The sequence below is a fragment of the Oncorhynchus mykiss genome, chromosome 26 (genome assembly GCF_013265735.2).
Source record: "Oncorhynchus mykiss isolate Arlee chromosome 26, USDA_OmykA_1.1, whole genome shotgun sequence".
Taxonomy (NCBI): domain Eukaryota; kingdom Metazoa; phylum Chordata; class Actinopteri; order Salmoniformes; family Salmonidae; genus Oncorhynchus; species Oncorhynchus mykiss.
The window spans coordinates 47,148,268-47,166,770 of record NC_048590.1 but is presented as its reverse complement, the minus strand read 5'-3'; the positions used below and the strand labels follow the sequence as shown (position 1 = coordinate 47,166,770).

The 18,503-nt window shown below is 45.7% G+C and overlaps 1 protein-coding gene across 13 annotated transcripts in view; it reads left to right on the top strand.

Annotated features, from left to right (window-relative positions):
- The window catches only part of LOC110506951 (unconventional myosin-IXAa), a 196,555-nt gene that overhangs the window by 166,952 nt on the left and 11,100 nt on the right, over positions 1-18,503 (top strand). For 8 of the 13 annotated variants that reach the window (XM_036963813.1, XM_036963820.1, XM_036963823.1 and 5 more), the window contains 15 exons: positions 456-766; positions 1,401-3,323; positions 8,728-8,830; positions 9,360-9,560; positions 10,410-10,513; positions 12,096-12,226; positions 12,393-12,616; positions 13,143-13,262; positions 14,139-14,327; positions 14,975-15,025; positions 15,975-16,086; positions 16,465-16,526; positions 16,656-16,848; positions 16,998-17,126; positions 17,346-17,451. In XM_036963813.1, the coding sequence (XP_036819708.1) occupies positions 456-766; positions 1,401-3,323; positions 8,728-8,830; positions 9,360-9,560; positions 10,410-10,513; positions 12,096-12,226; positions 12,393-12,616; positions 13,143-13,262; positions 14,139-14,327; positions 14,975-15,025; positions 15,975-16,086; positions 16,465-16,526; positions 16,656-16,848; positions 16,998-17,126; positions 17,346-17,451 (3,959 nt within the window). The remainder of the gene's footprint in view (positions 1-455; positions 767-1,400; positions 3,324-8,727; positions 8,831-9,359; positions 9,561-10,409; positions 10,514-12,095; positions 12,227-12,392; positions 12,617-13,142; positions 13,263-14,138; positions 14,328-14,974; positions 15,026-15,974; positions 16,087-16,464; positions 16,527-16,655; positions 16,849-16,997; positions 17,127-17,345; positions 17,452-18,503) is intronic. The other 5 variants (XM_036963816.1, XM_036963822.1, XM_036963815.1 and 2 more) reach the window with 4 other exon arrangements.

Sequence of the window (18,503 nt, the reverse complement as noted above, 5' to 3'; positions counted from 1 at the left end):
CTAATACCGCTAAGCCCCCTAACACACCTAGCCCCCCAGGCCCTCCTAATACCGCTAAGCCTCCCTAACACACCCAGCCTCCTAGCCTCCCAGGCTCTCCTAATACTGCTAAGCCCCCATAACACACCTAGCCCCCCAGGCTTTCCTAATAATGCTAAGCCCCCCAAACACACCTAGCCCCCCAGGCCCTCCTAATACTGCTAAGCCCCCTAACACACCTAGCCCCCTAGCCCCTATTCGGGATTGGACTTTGCTACAGAGGAATGGACTCAAATCCAATAAACGTAATAAATTCCATCATACTATAAATGTGGTAACATCCACAGCTCTGATCTCACCTACAGCGTCATCCGGGTTTGGCCGGTGTAGGCTGTCATTGTAAATTAGAATTTGTTCTTAACTGACTTGCCTAGTTAAATAAAGGTTTAAATAAAAAAATACTTCCCCTCACACAGAAATGGTGGCGTGCCTACCAGTCCAAGCAGGAGGATGACTACGACCCAAGCATCCAGGAGGGGGCAGCCTTGTGCATCCAGACAGCTTGGCGGGGGTACAAGGAGCGCTGGAGGTTCGGGCTGTGGCGGGAGGCGGCTCTGCTGCTGCAGAGGGAGTGGAGGGCGTTGCTGAAGCGGCGAGAACGGGAGGGGGCGGCACTCGCCATCCAGACAGCCTGGCGCTGCCACATGGCCAGAGAGGCCTTCCTGCGACTGCGTGGCACCATGACGCTGCTACAGGCAGTGGGCAAAGGCTACCTGGCCAGACAGAGGTAAACTAATGTGAAGTGTTGCAGAAAGTTTTAGAGCAGACGTGGTTCTCCACATGACATGAGTGAATAGTCTGTTCTACATATTACATTTCTATCTGCAGCTGAGCTTGCTTCATTACTGTTTCTGGATGCTTATGAATCATTATGGAAATCAATATGAAATGCCATGGAACATTTGATGAAGGCAGTGTAGCCACAGAAGACCATCTGAACTTCCATGCCTCCGTAACTTCAACTCATTGATGGAAACATTCTTGCAATGAGATTGGAAATTGCTGCAAAGTTAATTCACTGTACTTATTGGTCATAATTCTATATCCAATCCTCCTCCACGTCCAGTCGTCCAACTGGTGACGTGCTCGTATTCATGGCCTGCCAGCTGAAAAGTCTCCTGTTCAGATAATGTTGTTACATAAACACCCAGAACAAAGTAGCAACAGTCAGCTGAGCTAGAGGAGGACATTCTCCCATTAAGGCTGCCACTTTGAGTTCACACATTCAACAGGAAGAGACTGTGATATGTTTTTAAGTGTCTAGTCTGTCTTGTGTCAAGGAACAAGGAATTAAGACTCAATGAAGGTGTGGTGTTGCCTTGTGATTGGTTTAGCTGTAACCATGCCTCCTTGATTGACAGCTTGGGGCATTTGAAGGAGCAGAGACTGAGGGAGAAAGAGCAGAGGCTGAGGGAGAGAGCGAGTCAACAACAGCAGCAGCAGCAGCTGCTGCAGAATGGACAGACGCGCCTCTCGCCAGAAGAAGACGATCTGCCAGTGAGGATCATGGGCCTGGACCTGAGCACATGGGAGGACCGCTCATACAAGGAGCGGGAAAGGAGCCTCCAGAGACTGAACAGCCAGGAGGAGAGGGTAAAAGAGGGACGAGGTGTAGAAATAGGAGGTGAGGGAGGAGTGGCGAGGGCCGCAGAGAGCTCAGGTAGGGCCCAGTCGGAACCACCGCCAGTTTCGTCGACAGCCACTGTGGTGGTGAGAGAGAGGACCAGGACCCTGGACGAGCCCTGCCAGAGGACCACCAGGGCCAAGAGGGAGAGCCGGAGGATGAGGGAGCTGGAGCAGGCCAAGTTCAGCCTGGAGCTGCTCAAGGTGCGGGCCACAGGCAGTGGTGGGGCCTCGTCCCCCTCTGAAGAGAGGCGCTGGTCGGCCGAGCTGGCCCCCACCACCACCCCTCCTCGCCGCTCCCCCCAGGGACCCGGAACCCCCGACAGCCAGAGCTCCAAGGGCAGCTTCGAGCTACTCAGCATGGATGACGAGATACTCAGGGAGAGTGCACCTTTGGCGGATGAGGAGGAGCTTGGTTCCCCCCTCTCTTCTGAAGTGCAGCTGGAGCAGGCCCCGGAGGTCAGCCTCGTGTCGAAGGAGCCTCCCAGGGCTTCTGTGTCCGATGACGCCTCCCCACCTCCAAACAGTCAGAGTCAGGCCAAGCTAGAACCAGCTGCCGCCTCTCCACCTCCGCCCAAGATAGAGAACTACCTCCCTACCTTTTACGTCCCGTCAACTGATGGCAGCTTGGTCATCACCCATCGTCTTGGCGATGACTCTTCGCGACCCCTCGAGGCCGATACCACTAGTACCACCATCGTCACCAAGCAGCTCAAGTCAATCAAACAAAGGCGGGAATTGTCACGGCGACCTGTGGTTGTGGTCATCAGCATGCAGAAGGAAACCCCCCTGGATCAGGAGGAGCTCGGTGGTGCCGTCGTTCGTCTTCCCCCTGTAGAGGTTCGTGACGGGTCGGCACAAACCGGCGAATCCCCTTCATCGCCACGGCTACCAGTCCCTGCACCCGTTCCACCACTAGATCCCGCCCCAGTCATCCCCATCTCTGGCCCCACCCCTGTCCCGGCTGCCAACCAGTTGGTCCTGGAGAAGCTGGAACGACTGAACGAGGAAAAGGAGGAGAGGCAGCGGCACCTGCAGCAGCAGAACGAGCGTGAGATGATGGACCAGATCCGGAAGCAGAAGGAGGTTCTGGAGAGACAGCGGCACCACTTCGCCCAGCACGAGAGGGAACTGTTGGAGAAGCAGAGGGGTGAGGCCCTGGTCAGGATCCAGCAGAACCGGCAGGGAGGGCCCCCCCAAGACAGGAGTGCAACCGCAGCTACATCTACCAGGCCCCTTAGACCCAGCTCCCTTCTCATCGAGAGAGCCCCGGCTCTGGCTCCACCCTCCAGGACCCAGTCTGTGTCCGCTGCCCACGCATACCTCTCTCCTCCTGGGCCGATGGACACCCAGAGTGTCCCCATGCCCCATCCTGAGCCCAACAAGGCCCAGCCCAACAAGGCCCAGCCCAACAAGGCCCAGCCCAACCAGGCCCGGCTCCCTCCACCTCCCTCAGCCCCCAAAACAAAGACCAGGGATGGGAGACCCATTGCGGATGGCTGGGCGCCAAATTTGACCCTGGAGTCCAGAGAGGGCGGGGGAGGAGGAGCCAGAGGGAGGGTTCCCAAGAAGGCCCCAGCTAATCAGGGCACCAGCATCAGCATGACTGACATGTCGGAAAACATCTTCTTTGCGCCCAAAGACAGAGTGGCGTTCTCTAAGTGAGTATTGAATCCAGCTATGGAGTTATCATGTACTGTAAGGGCCTTTACCAGCCAACTAGACATGGAGTTATCATGTACTATAAGGGCCTTAACTACCCAACTAGACATGGAGTTATCATGTACTGTAAGGGCCTTAACTACCCAACTAGACATGGAGTTATCATGTACTATAAAGGCCTTAACTACCCAACTACACATGGAGTTATCATGTACTGTAGGTACCTTTACCAGCCAACTAGACATGGAGTTATCATGTACTGTAAGGGCCTTAACTACCCAACTACACATGGAGTTATCATGTACTGTAAGGGCCTTAACTACCCAACTAGACATGGAGTTATCATGTACTGTAAGGGCCTTAACTACCCAACTACACATGGAGTTATCATGTACTATAAGGGCCTTAACTACCCAACTACACATGGAGTTATCATGTACTGTAAGGGCCTTAACTACCCAACTACACATGGAGTTATCATGTACTGTAGACTACCTTTACCAGCCAACTACACATGGAGTTATCATGTACTGTAAGGGCCTTAACTACCCAACTACACATGGAGTTATCATGTACTGTAAGGGCCTTAACTACCCAACTAGACATGGAGTTATCATGTACTGTAAGGGCCTTAACTACCCAACTACACATGGAGTTATCATGTACTGTAAGGGCCTTAACTACCCAACTACACATGGAGTTATCATGTACTGTAAGGGCCTTAACTACCCAACTACACATGGAGTTATCATGTACTGTAGACTACCTTTACCAGCCAACTAGACATGGAGTTATCATGTACTATAAGGGCCTTAACTACCCAACTAGACATGGAGTTATCATGTACTGTAGAATACCTTTACCAGCCAACTAGACATGGAGTTATCATGTACTATAAAGGCCTTAACTACCCAACTAGACATGGAGTTATCATGTACTGTAGAATACCTTTACCAGCCAACTAGACATGGAGTTATCATGTACTATAAAGGCCTTAACTACCCAACTACACATGGAGTTATCATGTACTGTAGGTACCTTTACCAGCCAACTACACATGGAGTTATCATGTACTGTAAGGGCCTTAACTACCCAACTAGACATGGAGTTATCATGTACTGTAAGGGCCTTAACTACCCAACTAGACATGGAGTTATCATGTACTGTAAGGGCCTTAACTACCCAACTACACATGGAGTTATCATGTACTGTAAGGGCCTTAACTACCCAACTACACATGGAGTTATCATGTACTGTAGGTACCTTTACCACCCAACTACACATGGAGTTATCATGTACTGTAGGTACCTTTACCACCCAACTAGACATGGAGTTATCATGTACTATAAAGGCCTTAACCACCCAACTAGACATGGAGTTATAATGTACTATAAGGGCCTTAACTACCCAACTAGACATGGAGTTATCATGTACTATAAGGGCCTTAACTACCCAACTAGACATGGAGTTATCATGTACTATAAGGGCCTTAACTACCCAACTAGACATGGAGTTATCATGTACTATAAGGGCCTTAACTACCCAACTAGACATGGAGTTATCATGTACTATAAGGGCCTTAACTACCCAACTAGACATGGAGTTATCATGTACTGTAGGTACCTTTACCACCCAACTAGACATGGAGTTATCATGTACTATAAGGGCCTTAACTACCCAACTAGACATGGAGTTATCATGTACTATAAGGGCCTTAACTACCCAACTAGACATGGAGTTATCATGTACTATAAGGGCCTTAACTACCCAACTAGACATGGAGTTATCATGTACTATAAGGGCCTTAACTACCCAACTAGACATGGAGTTATCATGTACTGTAAGGGCCTTAACTACCCAACTAGACATGGAGTTATCATGTACTATAAGGGCCTTAACTACCCAACTAGACATGGAGTTATCATGTACTATAAGGGCCTTAACTACCCAACTAGACATGGAGTTATCATGTACTATAAGGGCCTTAACTACCCAACTAGACATGGAGTTATCATGTACTATAAGGGCCTTAACTACCCAACTAGACATGGAGTTATCATGTACTGTAAGGGCCTTTACCAGCCAACTAGACATGGAGTTATCATGTACTATAAGGGCCTTAACTACCCAACTAGACATGGAGTTATCATGTACTGTAAGGGCCTTAACTACCCAACTAGACATGGAGTTATCATGTACTGTAGGTACCTTTACCACCCAACTACACATGGAGTTATCATGTACTGTAGGTACCTTTACCACCCAACTAGACATGGAGTTATCATGTACTGTAAGGGCCTTAACTACCCAACTACACATGGAGTTATCATGTACTGTAGGTACCTTTACCAGCCAACTAGACATGGAGTTATCATGTACTGTAAGGGCCTTAACTACCCAACTACACATGGAGTTATCATGTACTGTAGGTACCTTTACCAGCCAACTAGACATGGAGTTATCATGTACTGTAAGGGCCTTAACTACCCAACTACACATGGAGTTATCATGTACTGTAAGGGCCTTTACCAGCCAACTAGACATGGAGTTATCATGTACTGTAGGTACCTTTACCACCCAACTAGACATGGAGTTATCATGTACTATAAAGGCCTTAACCACCCAACTAGACATGGAGTTATCATGTACTATAAGGGCCTTAACTACCCAACTAGACATGGAGTTATCATGTACTATAAGGGCCTTAACTACCCAACTAGACATGGAGTTATCATGTACTATAAGGGCCTTAACTACCCAACTAGACATGGAGTTATCATGTACTGTAGGTACCTTTACCACCCAACTACACATGGAGTTATCATGTACTATAAGGGCCTTAACTACCCAACTAGACATGGAGTTATCATGTACTATAAGGGCCTTAACTACCCAACTAGACATGGAGTTATCATGTACTATAAGGGCCTTAACTACCCAACTAGACATGGAGTTATCATGTACTGTAAGGGCCTTTACCAGCCAACTAGACATGGAGTTATCATGTACTATAAGGGCCTTAACTACCCAACTAGACATGGAGTTATCATGTACTGTAAGGGCCTTAACTACCCAACTAGACATGGAGTTATCATGTACTGTAGGTACCTTTACCACCCAACTAGACATGGAGTTATCATGTACTGTAAGGGCCTTTACCAGCCAACTAGACATGGAGTTATCATGTACTGTAAGGGCCTTTACCACCCAACTAGACATGGAGTTATCATGTACTGTAAGGGCCTTTACCAGCCAACTAGACATGGAGTTATCATGTACTGTAAGGGCCTTAACTACCCAACTAGACATGGAGTTATCATGTACTATAAGGGCCTTAACTACCCAACTAGACATGGAGTTATCATGTACTATAAGGGCCTTAACTACCCAACTACACATGGAGTTATCATGTACTGTAGGTACCTTTACCAGCCAACTAGACATGGAGTTATCATGTACTGTAAGGGCCTTAACTACCCAACTACACATGGAGTTATCATGTACTGTAAGGGCCTTTACCAGCCAACTAGACATGGAGTTATCATGTACTGTAGGTACCTTTACCACCCAACTAGACATGGAGTTATCATGTACTATAAAGGCCTTAACCACCCAACTAGACATGGAGTTATCATGTACTATAAGGGCCTTAACTACCCAACTAGACATGGAGTTATCATGTACTATAAGGGCCTTAACTACCCAACTAGACATGGAGTTATCATGTACTATAAGGGCCTTAACTACCCAACTAGACATGGAGTTATCATGTACTGTAGGTACCTTTACCACCCAACTACACATGGAGTTATCATGTACTATAAGGGCCTTAACTACCCAACTAGACATGGAGTTATCATGTACTATAAGGGCCTTAACTACCCAACTAGACATGGAGTTATCATGTACTATAAGGGCCTTAACTACCCAACTAGACATGGAGTTATCATGTACTGTAAGGGCCTTTACCAGCCAACTAGACATGGAGTTATCATGTACTATAAGGGCCTTAACTACCCAACTAGACATGGAGTTATCATGTACTGTAAGGGCCTTAACTACCCAACTAGACATGGAGTTATCATGTACTGTAGGTACCTTTACCACCCAACTAGACATGGAGTTATCATGTACTGTAAGGGCCTTTACCAGCCAACTAGACATGGAGTTATCATGTACTGTAAGGGCCTTTACCACCCAACTAGACATGGAGTTATCATGTACTGTAAGGGCCTTTACCAGCCAACTAGACATGGAGTTATCATGTACTGTAAGGGCCTTTACCACCCAACTAGACATGGAGTTATCATGTACTATAAGGGCCTTAACTACCCAACTAGACATTGAGTTATCATGTACTATAAGGGCCTTAACTACCCAACTAGACATGGAGTTATCATGTACTGTAGGTACCTTTACCACCCAACTACACATGGAGTTATCATGTACTGTAGGTACCTTTACCAGCCAACTACACATGGAGTTATCATGTACTATAAGGGCCTTAACTACCCAACTAGACATGGAGTTATCATGTACTATAAAGGCCTTAACTACCCAACTAGACATGGAGTTATCATGTACTGTAGGTACCTTTACCACCCAACTAGACATGGAGTTATCATGTACTGTAAGGGCCTTAACTACCCAACTACACATGGAGTTATCATGTACTATAAGGGCCTTTACCACCCAACTACACATGGAGTTATCATGTACTGTAGGTACCTTTACCACCCAACTACACATGGAGTTATCATGTACTGTAGGTACCTTTACCACCCAACTAGACATGGAGTTATCATGTACTGTAAGGGCCTTAACTACCCAACTACACATGGAGTTATCATGTACTGTAAGGGCCTTAACTACCCAACTAGACATTGATACATTGATGGGAGATTATTCCTAAAAACGTATGTCATACATCATTCTTAACCTCTGAAAAGAAACCAAGAGCCCTAATAGATGCATAGTTCACATAAAGGTTATAGAAGTTTTTTTTTTAAACATCAGAAAAATAGGTGTTGCTTAAGAATTGATTGGTTTGGAATAATGATTTACTATTTCACAGAAACTTAAAGGTACAATATGCAGAAATCGCTAATAGTTTGCCTAATTTCAGTTTATGACAACAATAACTCTGATTGTAGAGAATCATTGTATCATCTAAACCGCTGTGAAATATATTGGTGTACCAAACCAAAAGTAAAAGATGCAATACGAAAGCATAGAAATAGTGCACATAGAACCGATCTACCACTTCTTAGACTTGCTTTCAGTGAGAATGACAGATCTATAATTCACATATCTATGTGAAGTTGGTCAGGTCCCTCTAAAAGCTACATATTGCAGCTTTAACCCCCTCGTCATTCTCTGACTCAATGACTCTATATGTTTTAGGTTTGACCAGGAGAAGCCTGTCAATCAAGAGAAGCCTGTAGCAGTCCCAAAAGAGGGCCCCTCCTCAAGCACCAAGCCCACCATAGGACTGAGAACACAGGAGGTGAGTGAATGGCAGAACCGGTAGCATTTGTCATAATGTGTGTTTGCATGTCCATATCAAATAATCAGACTGATAAATAAATATTGTGTGTGTATGTCCATATCAAATAATCAGACTGATAAATAAATATTGTGTGTGTGTTTGCATGTCCATATCAAATAATCAGACTGATAAATACATATTGTGTGTGTATTTCTGTATGTGTTCTAATGGTTTGCATGTGTTTACATATGGAGCAGCGTCGTCCAGGTTAGGGCAGGGTTTGGTCGGGGTTGGCCATCATTATAAAATAAGAATGTTTTCTTAACTTTCCACGTTAAATAAAGGTTCATTTAAAAAATACATCTTAGAGAGCGAGAGACCGACGGAATAAAAAGATGGCCACACAGAGAGAAAGTTGCAGAAAAGGGAAACATCGGGGCATCCAAGACCCTGTCTAGTATCCACAGGTCCTAAAGAGGAAAGCAGCGTTCATTGGCTTGTTTGTGAGTGTGTTTCAACTGTTGTTATATCGTTTTTGGTCAACCAGGTCAGCAGGGCGGGCCACAGAAAGAAAGCCCGCATGGCTCGGACACGCTCTGACTTTCTGACCCGCACGCCGACCTCCTCGCTGGGGGGCGAGTCGGAGGAGGACGAGTACGACGGAAAGCCCCCCCTCTCCTCCCCTCCCCCCTACTCCCCAACCATCCCTAAACAGGATTCCTTTGAGTGTTTCAGTGACTCAGAGATGGTAAAGAAAACAGACCCATACCTAAACCTCGGCCTACACCCCAATTCAACTAATAGAAGTTCACATTGGGACGGCCATCTTTTTTCCCTGCTGTTAACCCTCTTCAGCACTGGCTGGGTAGACCTGCGCTACCGAGCAACTCAACTAAAACAACCTACGCTTTAACTAGATTTTTCCTCTTCCTCCGAGCATAAACTGTTTCAACGATGCTAACACACTCTTCTCTTTAAAACCCGATGAAGGTTCTAGCCTTAACTTAGCCTGTCTCCTCACTTCTTCACAGCCCAGAAGTGATACTCTCCTTCTCCTTTTTCCTCTCTGTCAGCATAATCAGCCATGGCATGTGTTACTGTAGCTTGTTAGCCTGTTAGCTTTCTCTTCTCACCAGTAGCCCTGCTCTCTGACCGAACCCTGGGATCCTGGGTTGAAGGTCATCGCTCAACCTTGACCTTCCTCCCTGATGATTAATTAACACACTTTCCTGACCTCTTTACTTCAGCGTAACATAAACTGTCTTTATTGTGCTATCTGGCTATCCATGTTAGCTATACTGCTAGTCAGGTATGCTAGTGAAAAACTGTGAGCTATAGACAGTATTGAATAATGTTAGACTTGAGTAAAACTGACAACTCAGGCTAGTGGAAGTGCTACATTTTGTCAAGGAATCCATTGTTGTACTGCCATCTACTGGCGTGGGGGGAAATCCTCCTGTCTCCTGTGAGATAGGAAAACGTAGATGTAGAGTAACACGACTTCAGTTAGTACTGTAGATATTGAAAAGTCTCTTTTAACTGTCATATCTATTTATGTATGATGTCATTGACATTGTGTCATTCATTGGTGTTTCAGCCTTCCACCAGCTCTGAGGAACAGAAGAAGATACATAAGGCCATGTCATCTGGAGATCTGGCCAAAGTTGACACGATACGCAAGAACGCCCAGTCAGATGGAAGGTTTGTTCCTATCATGGTGTCCATTGTAGTCATTTTAATACAGTATACACTGAGTGTACAAAACATTACGAACATCTTCCTAATGTTGAGTTGCATCCCTCCCTTTTGCCCTCAGAACAGCCTCAATTCGTCAGGGCATTGACTCTACAAAGTGTTGAAAGCGTTCCACAGGGATGCTGGCCCATGTTGACTCCAATGCTTCCCACAGTTGTGTCAAGTTGGCTAGATGTCCTTTGGTTGGTGGACCATTCTTGATACACGTGGGAAACTGTTGAGCGTGAAAAACCCAGCAGCGTTGCAGTTCTTGACACACTCAAACTGACCACCCTGGCACCTACTACCATACCCCATTCAAAGGCACTTAAATCTTTTGTCTTGCCCATTCACCCTCTAAATGGCACACATACACAATTAATGTCTAAATTATCTCAAGGCTTAAACATCCTTTAACCTGTCTCCTCCCCTTCATCTACACTGATTGAAGTGGATTAAACAAATGACATCAATAAGGGATCATAGCGTTCACTTGGATTCACCTGGTCAGTCTCATGGAAAGAGCAGGTGTTCCTTAATGTTTTGTACACTCAGTGTAGATAGCAATGCATATGAGGTAGAGAGGCTTGATAGCCTCACTTGATTTCTTGGTTCGATTCCTCCATAATAATCTAAAGTAGTCAATACTCAATAGAAATGGTGGACATGGGTTTGCTTTTGGAGGATTATGAAGGTTGGATCACCAACTGTGTCAAGCTGTGATGTCAAGCCATGTGCTGTAGCTGTTAGGGTTCAGGTTAGGGTTAATGAAGCTGTGATCTGTCTCTCCCCCCACCAGGGTTCAGGTTAGGGTTAATGAAGCTGTGATCTGTCTCTCCTACCACCAGGGTTAGGGTTAATGAAGCTGTGATCTGTCTCTCCCCCCACCAGAGTTCAGGTTAGGGTTAATGAAGCTGTGATCTGTCTCTCCCCCCACCAGGGTTCAGGTTAGGGTTAATGAAGCTGTGATCTCTCTCCTACCACCAGGGTTAGGGTTAATGAAGCTGTGATCTGTCTCTCCTATCACCAGGGTTCAGGTTAGGGTTAATGAAGCTGTGATCTGTCTCTCCTACCACAGGGTTCAGGTTAGGGTTAATGAAGCTGTGATCTGTCTCTCCCCCCACCAGGGTCCAGGTTAGGGTTAATGAAGCTGTGATCTGTCTCTCCTACCACCAGGGTTCAGGTTAGGGTTAATGAAGCTGTGATCTGTCTCTCCTACAACCAGGGTTAGGGTTAATGAAGCTGTGATCTGTCTCTCCCCCCACCAGGGTTCAGGTTAGGGTTAATGAAGCTGTGATCTGTCTCTCCTATCACCAGGGTTAGGGTTAATGAAGCTGTGATCTGTCTCTCCTACCACAGGGTTCAGGTTAGGGTTAATGAAGCTGTGATCTGTCTCTCCCCCCACCAGGGTTCAGGTTAGGGTTAATGAAGCTGTGATCTGTCTCTCCTACCACCAGGGTTCAGGTTAGGGTTAATGAAGCTGTGATCTGTCTCTCCTACAACCAGGGTTAGGGTTAATGAAGCTGTGATCTATCTCTCCCCCCACCAGGGTTCGTGGTAAGATGCGTTTCTGGGGCAAGACGAAGCAGGGTGAGAAGAAGTCGTCCAGAGAGAAGCTGTTCTGTGGAGGTGACTCCATGGATGCAGATGACGGAGACACGGGGCCACTGCTAGGAGAAGGTGAGGGAGGGTTAAAGGTCATGCGGGGTTCAGCAGGTTTAACTGTCAGAGGAAGACACAGTGAAGATCACTACCAAACTTAATAAGGGAGTCTAGAAGACTTGAACGAAAGGCGTTAGACTTACTATGCTGCTACTCTGTCTGTCTCTCCATCCCTCCCTCCCAGCAGGACAGGATTACATGTCACCGCCTCGTAGTCCAGACCTGACCCTGGAGCGGGGGGCCAAGGAGTTCAAGGAGAACAAGGAGCCCTCGCCAAAAGTGAAGAGGCGGCGTAGCGTCAAGATTAGCAGTGTTGCCCTAGAGCCTGCCCAGTGGGGGAACGATGCACTGCAGATCCTCACCTGCACCAACGACTACAGGAGCATGAACGACTTCCTCATGAAGAAGGTACACACACACAGTCACAAAGACACACGCACCCACAGACACACACACACAGACACCAACACAATCACCCATCCAGACACGCACCCACCCAAACGCACGCACGCACGCACCCACACACACACACCCAACCACACACACACGCACCCACCCACACAAAGACACATCCACCCATACACACACAGAAATATGCAGGCATATGCATTGTGGTGTAAAGTACTTATGTACTTTAAAGTACTACATAAGTAGCTTTTTAGGGTACTTTGCTATTTATATTTTTGACTACTTTTACTTCATTACATTCCTGAATAAATTTTTACTCCCTACATTTTACCTGACACCCAAAAGTACTCGTTAGGTTGGTTACCAATATAAATTCTCTCTTTAAATGTTGAGCTTTGAACAATGATGCTTCTGAATATCGGTGTCGAGGTTGTCCAGTGTCCAGACTGATGTGGTTTTATAATGCTCATGTATTGAAGCCCGAGAGAACCCTTTTTTATCAAGCAGTTCTTTTTGTTTCGTTTAGATCAGTGACCTGGTGGCTGAGGACGGCGGTAAGAAAGACACAATGGTGGACGTGGTGTTTAAAAAGGCCTTGAAGGAGTTCCGCCTCAATATCTTCAACTCCTACTCTACAGCTCTAGCGGTTAGTACAGTAGTGCAACAACCCTGAATCCCAGGCTTCCTAATACCGTTGTATTTACATGGCTAGTAGTTACATGGTAACTACTTTACAGTAGTGTCCTTAATGCCTATATATTTACATGGCAGTAGTTACATGATAACTACTTTACAGTAGTGTCCTTAATGACTATGTATTTAAATGGCAGTAGTTACATGGTAACTACTTTACAGTAGTGTCCTTAATGCCTATGTATTTACATGGCAGTAGTTACATGGTAACTACTTTACAGTAGTGTCCTTAATGCCTATGTATTTAAATGGCAGTAGTTACATGGTAACTACTTTACAGTAGTGTCCTTAATGCCTATGTATTTAAATGGCAGTAGTTACATGGTAACTACTTTACAGTAGTGTCCTTAATGCCTATGTATTTAAATGGCAGTAGTTACATGGTAACTACTTTACAGTAGTGTCCTTAATGCCTATGTATTTACATGGCAGTAGTTACATGGTAACTACTTTACAGTAGTGTCCTTAATGACTATGTATTTAAATGGCAGTAGTTACATGGTAACTACTTTACAGTAGTGTCCTTAATGCCTATGTATTTACATGGCAGTAGTTACATGGTAACTACTTTACAGTAGTGTCCTTAATGACTATGTATTTACATGGCAGTAGTTACATGGTAACTACTTTACAGAAGTGTCCTTAATGCCTATGTATTTACATGGCAGTAGTTACATGGTAACTACTTTACAGTAGTGTCCTTAATGCCTATGTATTTACATGGCAGTAGTTACATGGTAACTACTTTACAGTAGTGTCCTTAATGACTATGTATTTACATGGCAGTAGTTAGCATCATGATTTTGATGTAACCCTCTGTGTTCTCCAGATGGATGATGGGAAGAGTATCCGCTATAAGGACCTATACGCCCTGTTCGAGCAGATCCTGGAGAAGACCATGCGCCTAGAGCAGAGGGACTGGAGCGAGTCGCCCGTCAAGGTCTGGGTCAACACCTTCAAGATCTTTCTGGATGAGTTCATGACCGAGTACAAGCCAATGGACAGCACCATCAGCAAGGTACCACCTCCACCACTGACCTTCTGTCTGGTGCAATTGGTTGTTATTGCAGCCATTGGCTATGTAGCTAAGCATCACACTGTGTACTGTATGTAGTCTGAGCTAAAACCATGGTTTAGGTGGGCTGGCAGTTATATTGGTAGCTGATACCGAGGTTTAGGTGGGTTAGCAGTGATGTTGGTAGATGAAGCCGTGGTTTAGGTGGGCCAGCAGTAATGTTGGTAGATGAAACCATGGGTTTAGGTGGGCTGGCAGTTATATTGGTAGCTGAAACCGTGATTTAGGTGAGCTAGCAGTAATGTTGGTTGCTGAAGCCATGATTTAGGTGGGCTAGCAGTGATGTTGGTAGATGAAGCTGGGGTTTAGGTGGGCTAGCAGCAGTGTGTGTGTGTGGGTGGACAGGTACAGCATTGCTACAGTGGCCTGGTTAGCTACTGGTGCTAACTACTTCCAACACCCAGGTGGCTAATTCAAACACTACAGGTCACATGAAGCCCTTGGCTACTATACTAAGCCCCTCTAAAAGAGAGTGTCCGCTGGAAAAGAGCATTGTGGTCTTTACGATCTTAGTAATTGATAAGCTACCAGGGTATTACAGTATTTGTTGTTGTTTTTAGAGCTCTGTTATATTTGGTTGTCTTTCCCAGCAGGTCCCCAAAACCGAGCGAAAGAAGAGGAGGAAAAAGGATGCTGACATTGTGAGTGCCTGCTCTTACTGTTTTTTAAAACTAGTAGTCAACCATTTTGGTATGAGACTGAAGCCAGACTGATCTTAAAGGTATAGTCAGTGGGGGCCTCACGAGTGGCGCAGTGGTCTAAGGCACTCCATCACAGTGCTAGCTGTGCCACTAGAGATTCTGGGATCGAGACCGGGACCGGGAGACCCATTTAGCCCAGCGTCGTCCGGGTTAGGGGAGAGTTTGGCCGGCAGGGATGTCCTTGTCCCATTGCGCACTAGTGTCTCCTATGGCGGGCTGGGCGCAGTGCACGCTGACACGGTCACCAGGTGTTTCCTCCAACACATTGGTGTGGCTGGCTTCCGGGTTAAGTGGGCATTGTGTCAAGAAGCATTGCGGTTGGGTTGTGTTTCGGAGGATGCACGGCTCTCGACCTTCGCCTCTCCCGAGTCCATACGGGAGTTGCAGCGATGAGACAAGACTGTAACTACCGATTGGACACCACGAAATTGGGGAGAAAAAGGGGTAAAAAAATAATAATCCTAATAAAAAATATATATAATTACATTTTAAAAATGGTATAGTCAGTGATGCACGAAGTAAACATAAATATCGGGGCAATTTCCGCAACAACTAAAAGCATTGAAGCACGAGGCGAAAGTTCTCCGCTGTTTTGTTCCCGAAGCTATCACACTGTAGCAGATTGAACCGTGGACATGCGCTTGATACTCTGATATTCTGTGAGTGCATCGTCTTGCATTGCACTACTATGCAACATCTGCGTTGCTGATCGTCTCCATTTAAAACATATTAACCGCCTGTCAGCAATGTTTCTATCTGTCCTTTAGAGAAAAAAGGAAATAGGCTAGTAACTAGAATACACAGGAGAGTCAGAGACAATAGAAAGCATACATGTCAACAAAAACTTTCCTTGGCTCTTTTCTCACCTGCTCTCGGCTGCCCCCTACAGGTGGAGGAACACAATGGCCACATCTTCAAGGCCACCCAGTACAGTATCCCCACCTACTGCGAGTACTGCTCCTCTCTCATCTGGATGATGGACAGGGCCTGCGTCTGCAAATGTGAGTACTCGTGCGCACACACACACACACACAATACAGACACACACACACACACACACACTTTATTACTGTGCACGACCTCAGCGGCCCTTTGGCCAAGCCTTGAGCTGTGGCCCCTCCTAACCCCTCCTACTAATCAGATTGTGTTCAACTGGACTCATGTGGTCTGCAGCTCCTTATCCTCCACAGTTTTCTCAAGCAGCAGTCAGAAAGGATGTTTTCTCCTCCCTGGTCAATGTTGCATCTGTCTCTTAGTCCTGTAGTCAGTTAGTTAGCGGCCATAATCTTTTGTTTTTCCTCCCATGTTAACAATGCGGAGGCACTGTCTTTCCGTGGAAAATGGCGCTGACTTGCATTTCTCTGGCTGTGTTTATCCAGTGTGTCGCTACGCCTGCCACAGAAAGTGCTGCCTGAAGTTGACCACCAAATGCAGCAAAAAGGTAAGGCTACCACGACTAGATCAACGTACATTGATATTTATTCGGTAGAAGCTGTGTGTGTGTCCGTGTTTGTGTGTGTGTGTCCACATGCGCTCCTACATCTATTTTTGTGTCTGTGTGTGTGCGCAGTACGACCCAGAGCTGTCGTCCAGGCAGTTTGGGGTGGAGGTGTCCCGTCTGACCAACGAGGAGAGGACAGTGCCCCTGGTTGTGGAGAAGCTCATCAACTACATTGAGATGCACGGCCTCTACACCGAGGGCATCTACAGGAAGTCTGGCTCCACCAATAAGATCAAAGAGCTCAAGCAGGGACTGGACACAGGTACTGTATACATGCTAACAAAGACCAGGGTGAGGCACCTAGTTACGCTAATGGCTATTTGCAAATGAAAATGTCAACGCTATGGCTGAAGATAACTTCAACCCGGGATGCTTGTTTCATTCTGACATTTTGGCTGTTTATCCACACAGACGTGAACAACATGAACCTGGATGACTACAACATCCACGTTATCGCTAGTGTCTTCAAGCAGTGGCTCCGGGACTTACCCAATCCGCTTATGACCTTTGAACTATACGAGGAGTTCCTCCGCGCCATGTGTAAATACTCCGACCTTCCTGTCATTTTAATTTCTGATAAATATATACTCCTTACTTATTTTATTTATGTATGTAGTTCAACATCATTGTTGGACATTGAAAATAACTTCTCTCACTGACCTACAACAGGATATTTTATTTCAGATGAATTTATCAAAAACTGATTCAAAACCCCATGAAAACTGTCATCAATATGTTTGGTGGTGAATGTGTTTACAGGCCTGCAGGACAAGAAGGAGGTGATTCGAGGGGTCTACTCTATTATCGACCAGCTCAGTAGAACTCACCTCAACACTCTGGAACGGCTCTTCTTCCACCTAGTTAGGTAACAGACTTTCTCCTCCCTCTATTGCACTAGTATCTGCTGTAGCATTTGTTCGTCACGTCAAATCAAAAGGAAAATGCCAGAGAGAAGATTCGTCCAATAACATAACATTTCTGTAATGTCCTAACTCTTAAGAAGTTGGAACCAAACTTCACACATGTATTATATTGCAGTGCCTTCACAAATGATTCAAACCCTTTGACTTATTCCACATTTTGTTGTTACAGCCTGAATTCAAAATGGTTTGAAATATTTTTTCCCCCTCATCCATCTACACACACTACCCCATAATGAAAAAGTGAAAACATGTATTTAATTTTTTATTTTAGCAAATGTATTGAAAATGAAATACAGAAATATGTAATTTACATACAGGACCAGTCAAAAGATTGGACACACCTACTCATTCAAGGGTTTTCTTTATTTTTACTATTTTCTCCGTTGTAGAATAATAGTGAAGACATCCAAACGATTAAATAACACATATGGAATCATGTAATAACCAAAAAAGTGTTAAACAAATGAAAATATATTTATATTTGAGATTCTTCGAAGTAGTCACCCTTTGCCTTGATGACAGATTTGCACACTCTTGGCATTCTCTCAGCCAGGTTCATGAGGTAGTCACCTGGAATGCTTTTCCAACAGTCTTTAAGGAGTTCCCACATATGCTGAGCACTTGTTGGCTGCTTTTTATTCACTCTGCGGTCCAAATCATCCCAAACCATCTCAATTGGGTTGAGGTTGGGTGATTGTGGAGGCCAGATCATCTGATGCAGCACTCCATCACTATCCTTCTTGGTCAAATAGCCCTTACACAGTCTGGTGGTGTGTGTTGGGTCATTGTCTTGTTGAAATGATAGTCCCACTAAGCGCAAATCAGAGGGGATGACATCGCTTCAGAATGCTGTGGTAGACATGCTGGCTATGTGTGCCTTGAATTCGAAATAAATGACTGACAGAGTCACCAGCAAAGCACCCCCACAGCATCACACCTCCTCCTCCATGCTTCACGGTGGGAACCACACATGCGGAGATCACCTACTCTGCAT